General features: G+C 37.4%; 1 protein-coding gene across 1 annotated transcript; it reads left to right on the top strand.

Moving 5' to 3' along the window:
- Nucleotides 1-662: 662 nt before the first annotated feature.
- Nucleotides 663-7,390, top strand: LOC104497452 (protein CIP2A homolog; the record flags this gene model as incomplete). The annotated part of the gene is made up of 6 exons (XM_010140703.1): nucleotides 663-773; nucleotides 1,539-1,735; nucleotides 3,364-3,477; nucleotides 5,323-5,405; nucleotides 5,910-6,049; nucleotides 7,093-7,390. Coding segments are annotated over 6 exons (816 nt in total), but the record flags the coding sequence as incomplete, so codon positions are not given.
- Between the last annotated feature and the right edge of the window lie 5,242 nt (nucleotides 7,391-12,632).

The raw sequence follows: 12,632 nt of genomic DNA, 5'->3' as shown, positions 1-12,632 counted from the left end.
TAGCATAGAAAGTTCTGTTTTGGATAGTATCCTTTTAGAACAACTTTCCCAGGCCTTTTCTGATAATCTGTATGTTAAGATGGCCAGGGAGTATGAACAAGGATTTCTAGCCATGTGCATTTTGTGTTAATACTAGGGCAAATAATTAGTTCAGGTCCCCTGTGAGGGGACTTAATTCTCAAGCACAGATTAGACTGAGGAAAGGCATTTTAGAGTGGTGATGTTACCTTTTCTTAGTGCTGGACTGATAGTCTTCTACAGGTGAATTCTGCTCAGCGTAAATGGTTCAATTATTCACAAACTTTTCTCCTCTTCTTTCCTCTTTTCTTCTTTCACAAGAGTCAGGTGGCTGCATTTGAGCAGACAGTCTCAGATATGAAAATAAGAACTCAAAAAGCTAGTCGACAGGTGGAGTTCACAAAACTACTGAGCTCTTTAGGCACTCATTACCTATCTAAGTAATTACAGATTTGCAGTAGCAGTAATTGTAAAATGTTTCCACAGATGAAGGAGCCATTCACTGACATAAGGATATCTGACATAATGGATGTCTATGAGCAGAAGCTGTCAGCATTAGCAGTGAGTACAACCTAATGTGTATGGATACGTTGCTGCCTGTACATTCAGAAAATGTTAATGAAGTATGTTCTTCTTCTGTACAGTCTAAAGAGACTAAGCTGCAAGACCTTTTGGAAGCAAAGGCAGTAGCTCTGGCTCAGGCCGATAGGCTAATGGCTCAGTACCGATGTCAGAGAGCCCAGGCTGAGTCTGAGGTAGGTAGCAGGAACTTCCTTCTGGGACTCTGAGATGAGGCTCAGTAATAGTTAAAGGTACCCAGACAATTATGATTGCATGTGTGACAAGTATACTGCTTAGCTGTAAGCTATGCTTGCAAGTTTGGGAAATCTTAATTTTAATTATAAACATCTGGTTTTCCTCTGGATTGTTCTTTGGAACAGTTTTAATGTCCTTTCCCTTATAGGAAGTCAACAAAACTAACCTACTCTATTGACTAGTGTTTATGAACAATTAGTGTTAATTTAATGGTAGTAATCTTGAAAATTAATAAAGCCACTTACTAGAACTCTATATAGAATTTTCTGGTATATAAGATCTGTTTCCTATTTGTGCCTTTTAATCACTTGTCAAAGATAAACTTTAAAATAAAACTTTTTGCTTTGGTGGGGTATGTATCTAAGTTGTGCATTGAAAACTCGGAATCATTTCTATTCTTTAAAGATTGTAATAAAAGTTAGGCTGCAGATTAGTACATCCATAGCTAAAATGGATCATCTTCTTCCTCTCCCTTCATGCTGTGCATAAAGGGGAGCTAAAGGAATGCAATGAACAAATTAATTTGTAGTTAATATTAGGTGAGAAAAATCCTTTTCTTAATGTAGCTATGGCATTTTAGTGTTAGATCTATGGCCTCAAATATGCCTATTACAAAGTGACTTGTGAAACAATTGCTTGTAATTGAGTGGGTTTTGTGGTTTTTGGTTTTTTTGTTGTTGTTTGGGATGTCATTCCGTTCCAAGGCAAGAACTCTTGCTGCAATGTTGAAGGATGCAGAACGAAAAAATGAAGAACTTAATGATTTGCTGAAAGCTCAGCAGGTAGAATCTGAAAGAGCACAGACTGATATTGAACAGCTCTTTCAACACAACAGGAAATTACAAACAGTTGCTGAAGAACATGCACTACTGAAAAAATCCTCTGTTGATCTGCTTCAGAGGTAAGACGTGTAAGATCTCTAAGCAAATACCTTGTATTCAAAGAGCGATGAAGCTGTTTACTGGACAAAGCACATTAGAAGGGCAGCATTACATGCTACTTTGTTTTTAAGTGAAAAATTCATTTTTTTTTTCTTCTATATGTTTGTCAATGAGATTTAAGTCATTCAAGAAGTGAATGTGTTAAATGAAGTGAGGACTAAAGTTGTAGACGTTGAAAGTCTAGTTCAGGAAATAGCATGAACTTTGTATAAAAGGAAGCATTGTTCTCTAAGAAACAGAATTGACTGCTTAGTTTCTGTTAGTATTATACCATGCTCCTGGCTTCTTTGATCTTACATTCTGTCTTGACGACACACCACAAATAATCTGGAGGAACAGCCAATAATAGTATGTCTGCATATGGTAGAAGCTTGCATCTCTGATCACTTCTGTAGCAAATTTGACCGCAATGAGGTAAAAGTAAGGTAGAGAGGAAGGAGGAACCTCATGTGTCCTGATTTATAAGCATTATTTCTTTAGTATCTTAAGCTAAAGAAGGACCTGTGAGGCACAAAGTACATAAAGAAACGATGAATACAGAATGCATTAGAATAATAAAGACTTAAAAGCTTTGGATTTTCAACTCAACATGAGCTGGTCTTGTCACTAGATGTCAGCAAGGCAAAGAAGCTGAGAGCAAGTTTCTTGCTTAATAATGGGAGCAGGCATTATATTAGACAATTTTGAATGCATATTGCTGCTGATAAGGGAACTGTTGAGGGAAGAAAAAACATATAAAACTTTTGTCCATTATGGGGTTTCTTGAGTAAGTATCTAGTATGGTGATTGTGGAAGTGCCTCCTTTTTTTACTTGAATTATATGCAGCCATACACTCTGAACATGTATTTGACTAATTTATGTGAAATAAACCAGCCTCAATCCAGTATCTAACAGTTGTAAATTCTCCAAAGTAGGAAGAAAACAGCTTTCTGATCCTTGCTGTATGCTTATAAAGCAAAAACTTGCTTTCTAAACAATCTGGACACATTAAATATACTGTTCCTTAAGAATAACCATAATTGACATCAAGGGAGAGGATTTTCCTTTTGGTAGGAAAACATTTGGAAGGAAAAAGATTTGGTAAGAAAGTAGGAAAACAATGCTTGGAGGATGAGATGCCTCGAAGTTGTTTTAAATGCACATTTCATTGTCTTCAATATGTTTGGTTTTCAGTATTACAAGGCAATTGGAGATCATAGATTGACAGTTTTTGCATGTCAGGTTTCTAAAGTCTTCTGTATGTTTTGTCAGTTCCTCAGAGTTTTCTACTGGAGGAAGATTGCTTACTGATTGCTAATAATTAAGGAAATGTAGGGGATCCAGTGAAGCTTAGCTTGGTGTTTGGGGTTTTTTTATTCCTCCAAGAATGTTCTTTTAAAAAACAAAAGAAAAAAACCCCACCCAAATGAACAACAAACTAACAACAAAAAAATCCTCAGCCAAACCCCACCCCCACTAAACTCCTTGCTTTTAGCTTGACTGGGATGACTGCACAGAAAATGTCAAGTATTTTTGACGAACTGTTAAAGTAAAAGCTTTTCAAAAGCACTTACACACTTCAACCATAGCCCTCTAATTGATTCGTAGGTATGAAACAACTGAAAGACAACATAAAGATCTACAGATTACATGCAATTCACTAAATAAACAAATGGAAGCAATGAAGAAACTAAGTGAATCACTCAAGCAGCAGAATGACAGGTGAGTTCAATTCAGTCTTTTTAAAGCAAATTAAAGATAAACAATAAAACTAAATAGCACTTTCATCTCAGTTTTTCAATTGTGCTTTAAGTAACACCTGAGAAGTGGAGTTAGAGGAAGCAAAAGATGCTTCAGGGTTGCCTTATATGTGTATATGTTAGATGAAAATCTGTCCTAGTGCTTTGGTAGTTTATTTTGTTTGCTCCTGTATTGGTTGAGGGTGGGGGAGGAATACCCACAGACTTCAGTGACAGTAGGAATTAAAAAGGGCAATGAAGATAACCCAAAACTTGGCTGCATTTGGTGGTTGGGGAGGTATCTTTTTGGTTGTTGTTGAATTCTTAAATGCTGTTATCACCCAAAGAGTTTCATGTATTCCCTCCTAGCCTGCAAGTTTTCCCTGTAATGTTACCAGATCAGAAAAAAAACCCCAAACCATACTAAACTAATACATCTAAAATTATATTGGAAATACTAATGGTTAGTATTCTGTCTGTGTAATAAAACATAGTCACTCAGTCATAAAACTAGCATTATTTATGTCTTCTTGAGAACTAATTAAAATTTTTACCTTCTTTGTGGCTTAAAATAGAGGTCAGATGTACCTTTCACCAATGCAACTGAGGGAATAGGGTTTCTCTTTAAGAAATTTTATTTAATACTTAATTTTGCAGAAGATATCTTTAAATTACGCTCATAGGCAGGCCTTATATTGTTTAAAAATAAAATGCTATTCTTGGTTTTGCTTGCAAAGTTCACTTCATCCTTCCAGGCTCTTGCCTTGTCAGTAATCAGAGCAGTCCAGATCACTGCTTTGAGTTCTGATTCAAATGGAAAAATTTTCATACTGGTACGCTAGTTTGATAGTGAATAAATTTGGACACTTAGTTTCACTGGTGCAACATGCAGCTCAGTGTAACTGGGGAGGTATTCTGATGAAAGCTGCCTCTTTTTAAAGGCAGGTCGGGGAGCAGTTATTATATAGATGTTCTCGAACTGCCATATAAAATGGAGACCACAGAAATAAACTCCCTCCCCACACCCCTTGCTAGAGGTTGCAGCTTAGAAACTGGTAGCTAGGAAGTAGATAAATAAACAAAGACTGACAGCAGATGCCATCTAGACAAGGCAAGTGGCAGACAGAATTTAGAAATTAGGGTAGCTAGCAATGGAAAAGGCAAGTGAGCTTTACAGAGTGTGAAGTGCTCTGGTTACAGCTATAATGCTGGTAGATGACAGTGCCTATATATTAAGTGATTGTAGAAGCTAAACATTATCCTAACTCGTAAAGCTGACCTGTATATGGGCTGTGGCAGTACCTTATGAAATGGCCGGTTTTGCTGAGTGTGTGACAATGTGGAAGATGTTCAGAATGGTGTGGGGAAATCTTGTTGCGTACGCATGCTTGCATGGGTAATAACTGAAGCGGATTTTACTAATGGTATTGTCGATTTAGGAGCATGCCTAAGAAAACCCCAGTATTCTTAATCATTAATGGCAGTGAATTTTGACTCGGGTTGAATGATAATTTCAGTTCTATCATGGTATTTTGAATACTTTGTGGCTGTAATCAAAAGTAACAATTTCTGGTATTTAAGAACTGGGTGTGAACTTTTTCAGTAGTTTCTACCACGTCTCCATGATCAGAGAAGGGACATGACTATTTCATGGAGGAAAGGAAAGTAAATAAAATCTGTGCTCACACTCTGCAAATTGATATGTTTGATGATTTGAAGCTCCTGACAGCAATTGGGAATAATACAAAAATCATTCTAGCTTCTTAGGAAAGAGAAATTATGGCATATCTTACTTTGATCATTAGATTTTCTTTCTCTGCAATTTTAGGACTGCTGCACAGTTGGCAGAAACTGAAGATCACAGAAAAGAATTACAGCAACAGCTACAGGAGAGAGATGGCAAAATAGCAAGTAAGTCTCTAACTTAAAGGTCACTGAACCTAAAGAACTAACTAGATTAACTATATGTTGTTGTTATGGCCTCTAGATAAGCAGCTGTATCTTACTTTGTAACTTGTAAGTCTTAAAATTAGCCAGGGATACATAATTTAACAAATGAATGAAACAAATTCAGATTTTTATCTTTTTAGAAAGGATACATAAACTTGATTTACGAGACTAATGAACTTCACTGAATGTCTGCGCAGTATCATATGTCCCTTCGGAATCTCTTTACAGTATGTCCGTTAGAACTATTTTCTGTAGCAATTGCAGATTACAAGAGCTTAATTTAATTCCACTGCAAATGATTGGAAGCAACCACTAAAACTTAGCAGTAGGTGGCATTACTCAGTATTCAATTATTAGTAGCCATGTTGAGTCTTAAAAAAAAAAAAACACCCTTGTTTCCCAGGCAATGCAGTATCTCTTTTCTAAGTTTGGCAACCCATCTTTTATTCTATTCTTTTTCTTAAGCCTTGCAACAGAAAATAAAAGTTCTGGAAGAAAAACTGAAAGCTCAGCAGAAAGAAAAAACAGATATGGAACAAACTATGGATACTCTTAGAAAGGAATTAAGTAAAACGGAGCAAGCAAGGAAGGAACTGAGTATCAAGGTAAGGAATTATTTGCACCTGCATTGCACAGACCAGAATTTTAGCTATATTTCAGTGGTAAAGTAGCTGAAGAAACTAGAGCAGCCTCTGTAGTGGACAAGAACAAATTATTTCAACTTTATTGTATACCTTTTGAGTTTTGAGTAGCTGAATTTAAGAGAAGAGTAGTCAGGGTCAACTAATGAGTCTAAGATGAGGCATGGTGTATGAGTACATAACGTTTGGAAGGGAAAAAAAAAACCCCAAACCTGTAGTACAACATTAGAGAATGTAGCACATTCCTCTTCAGTAGTTTTGACCACTGTAAAATGTGGATTGGCTTGCATTCTCCCTTTTCTCACGTCCTGAATTAAGGTATGTATGCTATATATGTATGCACCAAAATGCATCTGATTTTCTTTCTGATCTTTGAGAATCTAATAAAATACCTATTTTTAGCTCTAAGAAAAACAGTGTCTTTTTTGCAAAACAGACCAGTTTGGCTATACCAAGTTAACAGCATAATGCTTAAAAAAACAAAATTAAATCCTTCAGTGCAGCCTATATGTACTTGCCTGTAAGTAAGGCTCCTTGTAAACTTACAACACAAAGATTCATTTTACATGCAAACTGCTCAGCAAATGCGAAGTGTGCAGTCTGGCAAAGGCTTTTGCTGTATTTCCATTCCCTGTAAGCAAAGTCTTATCCTTCCAGGCAATATTATCCAGAATATAGCAAGTATTTCTGTTGTTCTAGGTAAATATTTACTGGTGTGGGGCTTGAAATGAAATGTGGATGGCTGAACTATGAACACTTCTGCTTCTTAAATAGGACGATGCTAACATGGGGTTGGTGCTTTCTCATGGTATCTAACATTTTGAAGTGTGGCAGTAGCTGCAGTTCTTCATGGGCACCAAATATATAGGTGAGAAAGGTATTTCTGAAACAAGCCTGTAACTTTAAGACGGCTTTTTAATTACTTGCTTAAATTCACCACCAGGCCACTCAGCTTTCATTGTATTGTGTGATAATGGGGGGAATTACAACATTTTGTCGCCCTGCAGGCATCTTCTCTGGAGGTTCAAAAATCTCAGTTGGAAGGACGCTTGGAAGAAAAAGAAGCACTTGTAAAACTACAGAAGGAAGAACTGAACAAACACTCCAATATGATTGCAATGATCCACAGTCTAAGTGGTGGCAAGTTAAGTGCAGAAGCGGTGAACCTCAGTTTATAGGGCTTTGTTGTTAAGATTTTATTATTTTATACATATGTATGAGTGTATGTAAAGATTTCTAAACCTGATGCTACCATATATCTGACTTCAAAAAAAAAAAAAAAATCCAAAATTAAAGTAGCCTTCAGTTGTGAAGAAAAAGTAGTAATTGTGGAAGCTTTGGTCTGAAGAAACGGAGCTACTGTATAGCAAATAGGTCTTCTGATGGTCTTGGTAGTCACTGGAGACACTGTCAGGTTTTTTTGTCTGTATATTCTTGTACTGGCTGTCTGACAAGCAGCGTTGCTTTCGGATGTCTAAGGTAAAAACAAATAAAATGGATTATATCAATTAGAACATCTTCCATTGAAAGCTGTATTTATCAGCATATTGGTGCAAGTGTTCCATCTACTAAATATGTGGAGGCGTTTCTAATTGAGGAGATATGAATTTAAGTACGTAGAACACCACATGTGAATGATATTTCAGCAAGTAGCATCAATTAGGGAAAGCATGCTACAATGAAACACATGAATATACAAATATTTCTGAAATACTAGGTAATAATTCCCTAATCCTGTAACACTTATTCTTTAAAAATAACTGCACTTTTTTACAGTCCTATCTGGTGCATGCTAGCTATTGTCAGCATCGTTTTTTTCTGCTGCACACCCAATGGGATTTCGTATACTGTTCACAGTATAACTATTTAATTTGGGGTTTTTTTTAAAAAAATGTTTTCATATGAAAGACTAGTACTAGAATTTGATGAACGTTTTTGAGTGGCAGAACACTTTCCTGCCTGAAGCTTTCATGTGACATGAAAAACATGTCTTTTAGTAGTTGACAGAACTATTTCATTAGTATCTGTATTTTGGTAGAACTACCAGAGTTTTGGGTGATCTAATATCTTTTTCTGTAGCATTACGGCCTTTATTTGTAATGGCTAGATTTTAAAATACCTGTGATTCTTCATGATTTTTCAGTTGTGTAATAGATGCGTCTTACTGAATCTGTTCAACTCTTGTCTAAGTACAGCCTTGTACATTCTGTTGCAATTATGCATCAGATGAATTGTACCTATTTTAACCTGTTACTGAAATTTAGTTTTTATAACTTCACCACAATTAAAATTTATAGATATTTTAGGGTCTCTGTGAAGACCAGGGGAATAATAATAATAATAAATTGCTCTATTTGCTGTGTTTTATGTATCCTGTTAAGTGAAGTAAATTACAGGATGACTGCTGGCTTTGTGCACAATGCATGCAGTTTGTCTTTTTGCATAAAATGCAGTTATTCTCGGGAAGAGCAAAAAAAAAAGAGGAATGTTATCAGAATTGTTGAAGTGAGGGGGTTTCTTAAAATTGTGCAAACTCATTTGGGAGAAAAAGCTTCATTAAACAGATTTTTTACTTCAGTCTAACAGATTAAGAAATGAGTGTCAAAGTGAATTTGCAAACACAGGTTCATTTCTGTTTAAGTCTTTTGGTTATGGGGAAAGGGTAAGTAAATGGGTTTGGGGTTGGGTTTAATTTTTCCTCCCTTTCTGCCAAAAACTGCTCATGTAAAGCAATTCAAGTAAGAAATGTCAAGCATGTTACTAATTAAACTGATAAATGCTGGTCTGACTCTGTATTCAAATGGTGGAATGGGAGGGCAAAGCCATCGGGCTGCCTACCAGAGTAAGGTTATGCAGCACTAAGGTTCATGTCCCCAGAAAAAGGTAAATGAATCTTTGGAGTTTATGTAACAGAGTCCACAGTAATAAGCATGGTGTATAAATATTGAATTTTCTTTTCCCTCCTGGAAAAATGTGCTGCTTCAGTATACTGTTCTAAAGTCAAGTGTTGCTGAGCTCTGGGTTGCACAGCAAATAAATGCATCAAGCTACTTTGACAGGATTTCTGTGTTCTTTCCTGGCAGTGCCTTTCCAATGGGTGATGAATAGTGGCTAATGGAACTAGCAAAAATTTTCTTCAAAACGTACAGCTCTTTTCACTGTAGAAAAAAATTTATATTTTCACACTTGATTCATGCAGAGAAATAGTTGTGTTCTGGAGTTTTTAGTCAACTTGATATTATCAGTGTCCAGAATGATTCTGTAATAAGGTTCCCTGTGCAGTTTTAATATTTTTGTTACATGCTGTATCCAGTGTGCTATTGGACTATTTTTTTTCTTTCCCCACAGGCTCCCTCATTCAGCAGCTGGCACCAGAACAACACATAGCTCTTCAACAGAGTCGATTTTTAATTATCTGTGTTATGTCAGGTTGTCAATTGCCTGTTTTACAAGTGCGGAGACTCATGAGGTTGCACTGAACTAAGACAGCTCATGTCTCAGTATCAGGCAGTCTAGTACTTCTTGTCTGAAAACAGTTGCTTTTTATGCTAGATAATCTGGAGAGAGTTTTCCATTCAGCATGTGCTTCTACATAGCTTTGTACGTTATTTCAGTCATGCTGTAAAAACAGTGTTCCTTTTTCTGCAGAGTGTGTTTTCTGTGCTAATTCATTTTTTGTGTGCTTTTTGGAGTTAATGAGATAAGGAACAGTTTGGAGTTGGTGCTTCTCAATTCATCTTCCGGTGTGTGTTGTCTTCATTTTACCATTCACCTTCTCTCTGGTCTCAATTCTGCATTCTCTTATCTCATTCCAGTGGTTTATTTTAGGCTTTCACTTTCCCCTACTTCTCCACCTCTCTTTCACCACCGATTCCAAGTGACAGTGCCTACCACATGCTTTTTCCCTGGTGAAATCTCTATCTTATCTTGAAATTATGAAGATTTTTTTGTGTGCTGCATCTAGAAGTAGAGTTTTTCCCACCTCTGTGGTAAAACAAGCTGTGGAATTGAACTCTGACTTTTGAATTAAGTGCCACTGATCATTCTTGCCTGCACAGAAGATGGAACATGAAGCTTTCCCTGAACCAGTCCCCATGCTGTCATTGTCCTCCTCCTATGCTTATCTCTGTTATAAACAAGGCAGAGCAATTTTTTTTTATTAGTGTGGTCAAAATATTTACACTGTGGTATTCGTGCTAGCACGTGCAACTTGCTAGGAAGCAAAAAAAAGCAAGCAAAAAACCTTTTCTTTCCAGGCTTGTGATACTTTGGCTGGAATTTTCTTAAAGATGAAGTTAATACCCTGCACAAGATGGTAGGACTTCTGAGCTCTACAAACTGAAAGCACGGCTTTGCAGTAGGCAGTGATCCTAAATGCAAGTTCTGATAAGTAAGGTTGTTTAAAACAAGTGATATAATGATGAACAGCTGATCTAATCTTTGGTAGATTTTTCTCAGGAAGTACCTAGTACTGATTGTGAGCATTTGGATTTATTTAGTGATGGTGTGAACAATATAGAAAAATTGTGAGTAAAGAAGTGTAAAAACCACATGCACAGTTTCAGCAGTGCCAAAAATGTTAATGGCTGGTTAGGATTTAGGATTTATGCTTACAAATTTCTTGATTCGGAGGTTATGTGTTCGGTTCACCAGGAGTTCTCTAGCAGTGTGCTTTTTCTGGAATGAGAGCAGGTCAAAAACGGGGCAAACTCCACTGAAACTGTGACACCCAGCTTTATAGGCTTGGTTACAGCTTGTGAAGATGCAAGAAGAGGTTCTCTGCTCCTTTTTCTTGGAGTTTATTGTTAGCAACCAAAGATCAAGTACTTTTAGGCAAGTACTTATTTCACAAAAAATGCTTTCAACCTTGCAAAGTTGGTTTATATATAAACTTCTCTGTGCATTCCCATCTGGTTACTTTTGAAATCTTCAGATTTGTTCACTGTCTGAAACAGGCTTCCTTTCCAACTCCTCACCGATTTCCATTCTGCAGTGTAATGAAATTGAGAACAGTCTGTTAGCTTTATATCCCCAGTGACACGTTCATCTCTCTCTACCCCAGTTCAGCCTAAACTGGCTACCTTCCTAGGAGTATGTAGAAATACGAGGGATAACTGGTTAGGCTGAAAACTGTATAGCTGTTGATGTAAATATCTTGGTAGTCCAGGACCATGCCTGACAACCAGAGCAAGGTGCTTCCCAACCTCCTGAATGGTAGTCTGGATTGTTCTGGTCACTGCTGGAAAAATGAGGCACCTTTATGAAAGAGGGCATTCATTTCAGAGCAGAAATAACAAGCTAGCATGAGCCTCACTTTTATATCTAGCTCCTGTTTGAATCTGCTATACCTGAGATTCTCATAGTTGCAATATGTTAAACTCTTCCTAAGGAACAACCTCATGTCCTTTCTGACATGTTTTGCTTTGACCTGGGATTAATTGATGGTCTTGGCTGAAGAGCTGCTGGTCAGCTGGAATATCTCATCTTAAAACTTATTCTGGTAAGGGGGAATTAATAAGATGATTCAGCTGGATCTATGCATGTGTTTCACGCCCAGTGTTAGTATTGTGTATGATTCATCCTGGCTTATATCAGCAATAGTGTGACCAGCAGAAGTAGGGGAGTGATTGTTCCCCTCTACTCAGCACAGGTGAGGCCACACCTCAAATACTGTGTCCAGTTTTGGGTCCCTCACTCCAAGAAAGACACTGAGGTGCTGTAGTGTGGCCAGAGAGGGTAAACAAAACTGGTGAAGGGTCTAGAGAACAAGTCTTATGAGGGGCAGCTGAGGGAACTGGGGTTGTTCAGCCTGGTGAAAAGGAGGCTGAGGGGACACCTTATCACTCCCTCAGCTATCTGAAAGGAGGCTGTAGCAAGGTGGGGGTCAGTCTCTTCTCCCAAGTAACAAACAATAGAATGAGAGGAAATGGCCTCAAGTTGCACCAGGGGAGGTTTAGATTAGAAATTAGGAAAAATTTCTTCACCGAAAGGGTTGTAAAGCACTGGAACCAGTTGCCCAGGAAAGAGGTGGTGTCATCATCCCTGGAGGTCTTAGTGTGGTGCTGAGGGACCTGGTTTAGTGGTGTACTCAGCAGTGCTGAATTAACAGTTGGATCTTAAAGATCTCTTCCAACCAAAAGGATTCTATGATTAGAAACTCTCCATGTCTCCTCTTATTCCTGCATGGCTTTCTAACTGAACTATAAATGCAAGTTTGAGTCTAGAAGGTGGAGTTTATTTTGCATTGGGTTTTTTTTGTTTTGATTTGGGTTTTTTGTGGGTTTGGGGTGGGGTTTTTTATGGCCATTAGCTTTTGCCTGAAAACAGACGAAAGTTTTGGAAATATGGAAGTGCTTATATGATATATTGCTACCATTGATGTGTTTACAGTCTGTCTTCCTGACCCTTTATTGTTGGGCTGTGTTGGGTTTTGAGCAAACATTGCAGACACTTTGCTCATAACAGATTTTTTTTGTTTGTTTGTTTTAACTGAGGATGTCTTTGGAAATGGAAACATACAAGTCTGCTGGTGTACCTGTGTTAAAAC

The sequence above is a fragment of the Buceros rhinoceros genome, unplaced genomic scaffold (assembly GCF_000710305.1).
Source record: "Buceros rhinoceros silvestris isolate BGI_N320 unplaced genomic scaffold, ASM71030v1 scaffold19377, whole genome shotgun sequence".
Lineage (NCBI taxonomy): Eukaryota > Metazoa > Chordata > Aves > Bucerotiformes > Bucerotidae > Buceros > Buceros rhinoceros.
The sequence above is the reverse complement of the archived record's forward strand: the minus strand, read 5'-3'. Positions and strand labels throughout refer to the sequence as shown.